This window comes from Candoia aspera, chromosome 17 (genome assembly GCF_035149785.1).
Source record: "Candoia aspera isolate rCanAsp1 chromosome 17, rCanAsp1.hap2, whole genome shotgun sequence".
NCBI classification, from domain to species: Eukaryota; Metazoa; Chordata; class Lepidosauria; order Squamata; family Boidae; genus Candoia; species Candoia aspera.
The window spans coordinates 10,168,291-10,178,606 of NC_086169.1; the positions used below are offsets into that span (position 1 = coordinate 10,168,291).

Consider the following 10,316-nt stretch of genomic DNA (forward strand, 5'->3'; position numbering starts at 1 on the left):
TGTCCCTAACTGACCAGGGCTGTGTGTCATCTCCCATCGCATCTTGCAGAAGAAGAAGGACACGATGACCGAACACTTGTGGCTGGCTGCTCTGGTGGCCTGTGGGATCCAGACGGAAGCTGTCCCAGAGATCTCAGTGGAGTGCGACGTGGACCTGCTCGTCAGGACCATGCAAGGTTTCTGCCTCAGCTTTGGCCTGGAAGAGGACTCCTTGAGGAGGACCGCCCAACACGTGGAGCAGCCCTTTGAACAGTTGAAAGCCCTAATTAGGTCCTGGAAGGAACGGTTTGCTTAAGGCCAGCGAAGGACCCCTTGAGAGCGTCGTTGCTGGCCATCATAACGACGCGCAGCTTCCCAGTCGCTTTGGATACGGGACGTCCCTGTCACCAGGCCCGCAACTGGGGTCTGAGTCACCAGGGGCAGAGGTGGATTCCGTGCCCATTTTGGCGCCCCCCCCATGCGGTGCCCGGGGCACGTGCCCCGCTTGCCCCCCCCCCATTGGGGGCCTGCCTGTCACTTTTGCCATAGAACATTGTTAGGAGGTACTCCCTGGACCGGTGGCACAAATCGCCTTGAATTCATCACTCTGGCAAAGGTTGCGATGTTTCGCTCGTGGGCAGCCTCCAATTATACACACGTACCATCCCATTGCTGCAATCTGTCCAGAGCACCAGGTCTTGCCCTGCCCTGGTACTCTGCTCAGACTTTGGGAAGAACGCTGAATCCTCATAAGATTTCGGGCAAGACCGTCAACATCTCATGGACTTTGAGTGAGAACTCTGAAGTCTCATGAGATTTTGGAGGGGATATTACTGCAATCCCTTGGCATTTTCAGAATTATGTCCAACTGTCAGTAATGGCACCTGAAAAAGTGATCAACCCCTGCTCTGGGGAAGGCCAACGAATGAGGATCCCTGTCTTCTGGTTGGTGGAGGTTCACGTGACATCTGTGAGCCTCTTGGGGGCCATCCAGGCCAGGCCACCCAGCTAGAAGATCACTGTTGGGCAACCTGCTTGTGAAAAAGATATACATGCAGGCCTCTGTTTTATCCCAAGGCCTCCACTAATGCAGTGTTCTTCACCTGGTTCTTCAGATCTTTTTGCCTAGGTTGACCCGCAGAGGCAAGTTATCGAAGCAATGGCAGCGAAGGATGAGGGCAACAAAATTAGTCTAACTGAAGAACAAATCCAAGAACTCAGGACTGCCTTTGAGACAGGGAATTTTGCTCAGCTGGCGCAACGCCTGCAAGAAGCTTTTCGCTCGCTGGAGGACGTCCGCTTGAACGTGGGAGTCGTTGGAGAGTCCGAAGGAGACAAATCAACCTTCATCAACACCTTTCGGGACCTCTGTGAGGAAGATGAAGGGGCAGCTCCTTCTGGAAAGGTGGATGCCAATAGAACTGCTGTGGCTCATCCACACCCCAAGTATCCCAACGTAATCCTCTGGGATCTGCCCAATATTGGGAACGCAGATTTCGATGCCAAAAGTTACGTAGAGCAGATGGATGTGGCCTGCTATGACTTCTTTTTAATTATTGCCTCTCAGCACTTCAGTGCCTTCCATGCTCAGCTGGCTGAGAAGATCAAGCAAGCAAGCAAAGACTGCTATTTTGTCCGCTCCAAAGTGGATGCAGATCTAGAATCGGCCCATCAGAACAGTCCATCCAGCTTCAGTGAGACTGCCACGCTGGAGAAGGTCCGGGAAGGCTGTGTGCCGGACCTTCAAGCTGAGCAAGTGACGTCCCCCAAGATCTTCCTTATTTCCAACATTTTACTCAGCAAGTATGACTTCTACCTCCTGGGAGAGACGATTGGGAAGAACCTGGACCTACAAAAGAGCCATTCTTTCCTCCTTGCCACCCCCAACATCTCCCATCGCATCCTGCAGAAGAAGAAGGACACGATGACCGAACACTTGTGGCTGGCTGCTCTGGTGGCCTGTGGGATCCAGACGGAAGCTGTCCCAGAGATCTCAGTGGAGTGTGACGTGGACCTGCTCGTCAGGACCATGCAAGGTTTCTGCCTCAGCTTTGGCCTGGAAGAGGACTCCTTGAGGAGGACCGCCCAACACGTGGAGCAGCCCTTTGAACGGTTGAAAGCCCTAATTAGGTCCCCACTGGCTCCTGCAATCACCAAAGGACGGGTGGTGGAGCTGCTCATCCAAGCAGCCAGCAAAGCCCCCAGGCTGCCCAAGCAGCTTGTCCCCATGGCCACAATTCTCCTGGCTGTCTCCGCAGGAGACCAACCTTCGTGTGAGTGAAGAACGGGTGGGCTCGGTGGGAAGCGGGCTGTGGGAGAAGACGGGCGTTCCCTCATCCACAGGCGGCCTTGGGCTCCCTCCCAGGGCAGGGTCAGCAGGGGAAGCGTTCCCTCTGGGCTAGCCAGGCTGAGTGCCAGAGGTGAGGAGCAAAGGGGCCCGAGTGCAATCCTGATACGCAAAAGACACACTTTGAATCAATGCACAAACCGGTCTCCTGATGCGGAGTAGCACTGTCTTGTGGAAACCTTGGTGCTCTCTGAGCTTGGTGGTTCACCAGTGGTGGGTGGGTGTGGTTTTCTCCTTGGCAGTTCCTTGATCAGGGTAGTGTTTTCTGCTTGTAGTCTTTTATGTATGTAAAAACTTTCAGTAAAAATTTATTTTAAAAAAGAAGAGCAAAAACACCAATTTAACAGTAGAACAACGAAAGGTGAGGACACATCCCTGAAAAACAGGCAGTGAGGCCTCTTCAGGTGGTGGCTGGAGGGATGGGTGAGTAAGAGGAGGACCCGTTCTGGTCTTTTTGCTTCCTCCGTAGCTCTTTTATTGTCTCTTTGGAAAGACTTCTGACGCTGAATGACTCTTGTATCAGTAGGCAGCAGGAGCTGCAACAGCAAAACCAACAAGCTGGAAAAATCTGAAGCAGATTCCCCCTGCTTTTGGGAACATCCAGACCCCGACAGTTGCCGAGATATCAAGGATTCGAATGCAGATGCTGCCGGTGAGCAAAACTGCAGCTTGTCTCAGGAGGGCTTCTCAGTCCCGTCAAATCTCTCGGCTTCTTAATATTGCTGCTCGTCCTTTATATTCAGGATGAACCCTGTGTCCTTGTTCCGCCTTATCCCGCCTATACAATAATAATAGTCAGCTTCCCATGAGATCCGACTCATAAGTAATTACTGAGAATTCTCTTTATTGGTGGGTAGCATCCAGTACAGGAGGAAAAGTTGCCACTGGAAAAGCCGGTGCTGCTTCCTCACTAAACATCTCCAGTGACTTCAAATTCGCCCCCCCCTTCTCCTCTCGGGTCCCCCCCTCCCGCTCGTGCCAGTTAGGGTAAGCGTGTGCAGCTGTCCCCAGGGCTCTTTGCAGGTGACCTTGGCAGGCCCAGGTAGTCCAAGCAAAGTGATGTCACACTGCAGGATGCTCCCCCTCCCTTTCCTCCAGCTCGCCAGAAGAAGCCCCGTGTTGAATGAAGCGTGCAGGCGAGTCCAGTCAAGTGTTCTGAGAACGTGTGCGCTGGGAGCACGGCAGGATGTCAGCCGGGAGAGGGTCAAACACGTCAGGATGGTGGCCACACATGTGGGACTGGAGCAGCCCCCTCCCCGTGGACACCCTGCGATGCTCCGTCTGCTCCTCCCTTAAGGCAAGGCCCTGCCCAACTTCACAGGACTTTTCCCACATACTGAAGGCAGCCCAAGTCTGCAGGGTCGGCGTTCCTTCGGCCCCATTTATCGTGCCGACAGCAAAAGCCGACAGCATTCACTTCTAAAACTATTGTTACTTCTTTAGCCTCTGTTCCAATCTACTGTGTTCATTTAAGACATGGAATTAAAGGCCGGTGTTTAACATCCCAGTGAATCTTCTCTGTGTTTCTTCTTCTGTCTCCTTTGGACTATTCAGCTGTCCGTACTTCCGCTGCTCTTAAGTTCGCAACCAGCTTCAGGAATCACTGAAGTCGCAGCACAGTCATTCATTCCTAAGAAAACTATTATAGCTCCCAGGGGAATTTCCACTGCTCTTTGTCATCAACACTTTTATTATTCTACAAGCTCTGAGGTCTGCCTATACGCACACCACCAATACTGCACTATTCTTACCTGTGGGTTCGCTTCAGCTTCCACAGACGTCATCCGGCTCGATCTTCGTAACCCTAATTTCTATTAAGTGACTGGATGCATAGCCTACGTAGATCTTGATCATATGTGATTATATACCTCGGAATCGTTATAACTCTTTTTACCATTACCGTTAAAACTGGCATCATCTTTTACCATTGATGTAAATTGCTTATTTGGAAATGCCAGTGACTTAGAATCGACCGATCTGTCTGGGTTTCGGCAGATGGATTGTATTTCCTGACCAGCGAAGACGGTGAGGTCTACCAGACCTTCTGTGACATGTCCACCCATGGAGGGGGCTGGACTTTGGTGGCCAGCGTGCATGAAAACAACATCTTTGGGAAATGCACCATTGGGGATCGCTGGTCCAGCCAGCAAGGCAACGATGCCAACTACCCCGACGGAGATGGAAACTGGTCCAGCAATACCACCTTTGGGTCAGCCATAGCAGCAACCAGCGATGACTACAAGGTGAGAAGAACTAGTCTGAGAGGGGGGAAAAAAGAGATTTTTTGAAAAAATTGGGCCATTTGTTGGGCCCTCAAATTGCCTTCCACCTCTCTCAAGGATGTCTCTTCTTTTCCAGAACCCAGGCTACTATGCTCTTCAAGCACAGGATATCTCCATCTGGCACGCTCCCAACAACAGCCCCATGAAGAGATGGCGGGACGCTTCCATCCTGAGATACCACACCGAGAAAGGCTTCCTGGCCGAGGAAGGGGGCAACCTTCTCCGGCTCTACCAGGTGAGGGAAACTGGCTTGGCCTTTCTGCCTGCTGACTCTCCAAATACGGTAGAGAACGGGAGCATCACCGTCTCTCGCGTCTGACCTGGCTGATCTTACAATGCTAAACCCCTAGTAAGTGCTTGGTTGAGAGAGCCCCAGCAATCCCACAGCTGTCTCTTAGATCTGGGAGGTTAAGACGACATCTCAGAAGAGGGGAAAGGCAAGCGCCCTCCATGCGGTTGCCAAGGAAACGTCAAGGAGGTGTCCAAGAAGGCACCACGATTTATGCTCAGTTTTGATGACTGAGCCTCGGCTCTCCTCAGAGTCCTACCGCAGGGTCAGAGAGGAGCCCATAAGACCTCTTCACCTTCCTTCTGTGTCCTTGCCAAGGGACCATCAGTGCCCGGAAATGATCAAGCTGTGGTTTGCTTTTCAGAAATACCCTGTGAAATACAATGCTGGTACCTGCCTAGCCAATAATGGCCCTGCCATCCCTGTTGTGTATGATGCCGGCGATGCCCAGAAGACTTCGGAGTATTACTCTCCCCACGGACGGGATAAGGGTCCTCTCCTCGGCCAGGTGGGGCCACCCGATGAGGGTGTTTGAACTACCAGAGGCTCCTAGGCAGGAACTGGTTGAAGCTGAGTAAATGAAGACTCAGGAGGACGACGAGGAAGGAGGAAGGCCAAGGTGGGAGGACATTGACCTAACATGTCACGTGGACCCAGCTAGTCCTCTGGGTGCAGCTTCACCCAGCCAGGCTTGTTCTTCTGCTGATTGTCATCTGCCAAGATTGCGGAAATAGTTGCAGTCCCCCAAAACTGCATTCAATTGTTTCTTTGGTTTTTCTCAGGTGAATTTACCGCTGGCTTTGTCCAGTTCCGAGTGTTTAATAATGAAAAGGCGGCCATGGCGCTGTGCTCTGGAGTCAAAGTCACCGGGTGCAACACAGAACATGTGAGTATCCCGGCCTCCCCTCAGGACGGTGTTTTTCAGCTCTGGCCGCTTCCAGAGGTGTGGACTTCAACTCCCAGAATTCCCCTCTCTTGAAATACGTCTGCGTTATCCTGTCTGCCTAACACTTTTTGGAGCACGCCCTGTTCGGAGGGGGTGTGGGTTGCCGAGGTTGCGCATGGAAACGCTGGGCTTTGCTTGATGCTCGTGTTCATCCCTTTCCAGGGTCTGCCGGGAACTGATAGCCAAATTCTTTTGTAGCAGAATTCATGACCGAACCCTTTCCATCCCTTTGAGCTGCGCTTTTCATTCCCAGAATTCAGTTTTGCCTTTGCTGGATGTTGTTTGCGTCACGGTGGTGCACCCCGCCACCCACGCACACAGCACTCTTGGGAATTCTCCCGGCACCTTCCCAGTGGGATGTTCATGGGATGCTTAACCCCTTTTTTCCTTCCCTAGCACTGCATTGGGGGCGGCGGATATTTCGCAGAAGCATCCCCACACCAGTGTGGTGACTTCACAAGTTTTGACTGGGACGGCTACGGGACCCACCGTGGCTGGAGCGTTTCCAAAGCCATGGTGGATTCCACTGTCCTGATCTTCTACCGCTGATCGAGGGCCGGAGGGGCTGGACCGTGTGCCTCCACGCGCGGCTGTCACCTGAGACGGAGGTGCCTTTCCAGGAGCAGAGAAACCTACTGCAACACGCAGGGCCACAAGGCTGCAGAACAAAAATAAAAGCACCGCGTTAAAGTTTGGCCTCTGTTTTTTCAATAGTTAAAGGGACACGGTCTTCCAAGGTGGGTCACCTCGAGATGATCCCGGTGGCATTGCTAGTGCCGACCCCAGTAGTTCCAAATAAGGGACAAGGGCTTGCCACCGCAAATTAGTTAAAGACGCAGGGGCTTTGGATGGAGAAGTGGTGAGTCCTGGGTCGAGAGCCCCCTTTGCGTGCACGTGTAATGGTATGTGGGAAAGACCTTGGGAGACGGGGCGAATGTTGCAGAATGCTGGGAAAGCCTTTAGCCCAGGAGAGGTCAAAAAAGTCACACACCAAGCATTTCTATAAAAATAATTTATTTACAGAAAACAAAAACAAAAGCAAAACATTTAAAGGACCTAGCTCCATTTTTTGGAGCAAGCCTTGCTGAGCTACATTTCCAGCAGAGAGAAAAAAAGGAAGTGAGGAACAAGTCCGGGCAGGTCCTCCCCCCAGGCTATTTTGCATGAAGCACGTGAGAGGAGACAATCACTTGCAACCTTTCACCCGGCCAAATGATTAGGTATAATAGTAGCTTAATCTATTAGTAGGAAAACCTCAACACTCCCCTTTTTACACTACAGATTAAGATGCATACCAATCTTCTCTGACTTTATATGTCTTTCCATTCACATTACTTTACCATTATCTCCCCTTTGGTTTAACAGAAAGCTACCATTCTTCTTCCTGTGTTTTTCCAAACCTAGGTAATTGGTCACAACTCCAAGGCTTTTTAATATGAAATGGCTTTTTATGCAGGCTTCAAAATCAAGCCTTTGTTTTTCTGTTGATGTGAATAGCAGCAAATCATCAACATAAATGCACAGATACATACAGCCTTGTTTGTCCTTCTTCATATATACACAGGGATCTGCTTTTCCTTTTTCAAAACCAAAATTCTGCAGTTTTTCATCTACTTTTTGGTTCCAGGATCTAGCAGCTTGTTTTAACCCATAGATTGACTTCTGCAGTTCACAGACTAAATTCTCCCCTTTTTCATAGCCAGGGGGTTGCTGCATGTATAATCTGTGGTCTAAATCACCATAGAGAAATGCAGTTTGAATGTCATAGTGGTTAACTGACATTCCCTTGAGTGCAGCAACTTTTAACAGTAATCTAATTGATTCACCTTTAGTAACTGGTGCAAAAGTCTTGTCAAAGTCTAAATCTTTCCTTTGAGTGAACCCTTTTGCAACCAACCTTGCTTTATATTTTTGGATTTTGCCATCAGCATCCCTTTTCAGTTTGAAAACCCACCTACAACCCAGACAGCGTTCATTGGGAGGTAGATTTACCAGTTTCCATGTTTTATTTTCTTTCAAGGATGCTAATTCCTGTTGCATGGCAGAATGCCAATTTTGTGCAGTCTCAGGTGGTAAAGCATTCACTTGTTCTAAAGACTCAGGTTCTGTAAATATGTGAAAAGCCTTTACTGTTTCAGCCTGAAAACGTGATGGAGGAACGCCTTTATTACTCCTCTGAGATCTGCGAGGTAATACAGGGCTTAAATTTTGACTCCTATCACTTTCCTGAGAAGCATCTATCTCATCAGACAGATCTTCAATTTGCTTTTCTGGTTTAATGTCCTCATCAGGCAAAAGATCACCATCAGCAAGTCCTTGCTGTTCTCTTGTGGTGGTCAGTTCAACTGGAGAGCTAGAATTTAATCTCCCCCAGTTTTGTTCAGCAAAAGAAGCGCTTTTGCTAATTATTAATTTCTCTCCCATTATGAACCTGTAGCTCCTCTGGCATTGTTCATAGCCAACAAAGATGGCTTTCTTTGTTGTGGGGCCTCCTTTCCTTCTCTGCTGTTTTGGAATGTGAACCCATGCAGTGCTACCAAACACTCTAAGATGGCTTACCTTTGGTTTCACACCATAAAACAAATGGAATGGAGTGTCCTGAATCATAGAGTTATACAACCTGTTCTGAACATAACAAGCAGTCGTTAAAGCTTCTCCCCAGAACTTAAAACATAATCGTGAATCTTTTAACATGCATTCCATCGCATTTTGCAAGGTTCTGCCCTTTCTTTCAGCAACACCATTTTGCTGAGGGGTGTACGGGTTAGAAAGAATTTGTTCTATCCCTTTTTCCACTAGGAACCTTCTGAATTTGTGAGAAAGGTATTCTCCTCCTCTATCACATTGGAGTGCAGATACAGGCCTAGGGAATTTTCCATTTGCCCATGTCACAAAACTTTTAAATTTCTCAAATGCCTCATCTTTATGTTTTAAGATGTAGATAAATGTGTATCTTGAGAAATCATCAATGATGGTCATTGCATACCTTGCTTGTCCAAGACTTGGAGCAAAAGGACCAATAATATCAGAGTGTACAATTTCCAAAGGTCTAGTTGTAACTCTGTCACTGTGCTTACTCACAGGAGCTTTTAGTGTTTTGCATTCTTTGCAAACTACACAGTCTAAGTACTTATTACAGGGTTTTATCTTTAGGTCAGCACACAGCTGTGGCATTTGTGCTATATACTTGAAATTAGCATGACCAAGTCTCCTGTGCATCAGGTGTACACATTGGTCATGATATGGAGTGTTGCCAACTGCAGCCTTGCAGCTTGGCTTCATTGCATTTTGCACAATGTACAAGGAGTCTTTTAACATACCAGTAGCACACAATTTCCCATTTTTACGTATCTCACAACCATTTTTCTTAAATGTTATGATATACCCTGTTGCAGCCAATTGTGCCACAGATAAAAGGTTTGATTGTAAATTTGGCACATACAACACACCTTTTACAGTTTCTCCTAAGCAGGATAAATACAAGTCACCTTGTCCCATAATTTTGGTCACAGACCCATCAGCCAAAGATACACTTTGTCTTTCAGTTTTAGACAGTGACACAAAAGAGCTTTTACAATTACATAAATGACAACTGGCCCCAGAATCTATCACCCATACATCAGAATTACCCTTCTCAGCAACCTGTGCAATTTGGGTTGTCTGAAGAGCCTTCTTCTGTGTTGCCCTTGTGTTCTTCTGCTCTGTCTTTCTACCCTTGGGTCTCATGGCACAGTCTCTTTGCAAATGTCCAGCTGAACCACAAGTGAAGCATCGCTGGCTTGCTAGCGCTGTGGCCTCAGTTTCCTTTCCCTTCTTTTCCCTCATTTTCTGGTCTTGCAGCTTTCCAGAAGAGATGGGGGGGGATCTTTCCTCTCTCTTCTCCCATTCAGCGAGTAAGCGCTGTGTAACATACGATGGGGTGAGGTCTGCTTCAGGCATAGCCTCCAGGGTACAAATCAGCGTGTCCCACGTTGCATTTAGTGAGGAGAGGAGGATATAGGATTTTGTGAGAGGTGTAAATTCCATTCCTCTCTCCTGCAACTCAACAAACAGCTGCTGAATATAATGCAGGTGCTCAGGAAGGCTATCTCCTTCTGCAAGGTAGGCTCTGTACAGCTTTTTCGTCAGAGTAACTTTACTCCCTGCTGTTGCCTTTACATATAAGTCTCTCAAAGCGTCCCAAAGTTGCTTTGCAGACTGCATGCCTCGCACGTGGACTAGCTGATTGTCCTCAACTCCCAAGATAATGGTGGCTCTAGCCCGCTCATCCTGTCTCAGCCATTCAGCACTGGGATTTTGGGGGGTTTGCTCACCAATTTGCAGCCAAAGATCCTCTCTGCGAAGATACATTTCCATCTTCAGGGCCCAATTCAAATAGTTGGTCTCTGATAGGCGCTCCAGAGGCATCGCTGAGGGCTGGGAGGTAGCCATGGCTTCTTCCTTCTTTTGCAAGTCACCTCAGCTAGCTTCTAA

At 48.8% G+C, this 10,316-nt stretch overlaps 2 protein-coding genes across 2 annotated transcripts; both read left to right on the forward strand.

Annotated features, from left to right (window-relative positions):
• Nucleotides 1-1,138: 1,138 nt before the first annotated feature.
• Nucleotides 1,139-2,260, forward strand: LOC134506503 (interferon-inducible GTPase 5-like). The gene has a single exon (XM_063316722.1). The coding sequence runs from the start codon at nucleotides 1,139-1,141 to the stop codon at nucleotides 2,258-2,260; it is 1,122 nt and encodes a 373-aa protein (XP_063172792.1).
• A 573-nt stretch (nucleotides 2,261-2,833) lies between these two features.
• Nucleotides 2,834-6,637, forward strand: LOC134506504 (intelectin-1-like). The gene is made up of 6 exons (XM_063316723.1): nucleotides 2,834-2,978; nucleotides 4,322-4,569; nucleotides 4,685-4,843; nucleotides 5,262-5,388; nucleotides 5,680-5,783; nucleotides 6,240-6,637. Exons 1-6 carry the CDS (start codon nucleotides 2,834-2,836, stop codon nucleotides 6,390-6,392), a joined length of 936 nt encoding a protein of 311 aa, XP_063172793.1. The 3' UTR covers nucleotides 6,393-6,637.
• Nucleotides 6,638-10,316: the final 3,679 nt, after the last annotated feature.

Coding starts and splice junctions, on each gene's coding strand:
- LOC134506503 (XM_063316722.1), top strand. CDS start 1,139: ATGGCAGCGAAGGATGAGGGCAACAAAATTAGTCTAACTGAAGAACAA.
- LOC134506504 (XM_063316723.1), top strand. CDS start 2,834: ATGACTCTTGTATCAGTAGGCAGCAGGAGCTGCAACAGCAAAACCAAC. Junction 4,844..5,261: donor ACCTTCTCCGGCTCTACCAG/GTGAGGGAAACT, acceptor TTTGCTTTTCAG/AAATACCCTGTGAAATACAA. Junction 5,389..5,679: donor TCCCCACGGACGGGATAAGG/GTCCTCTCCTCG, acceptor GGTTTTTCTCAG/GTGAATTTACCGCTGGCTTT.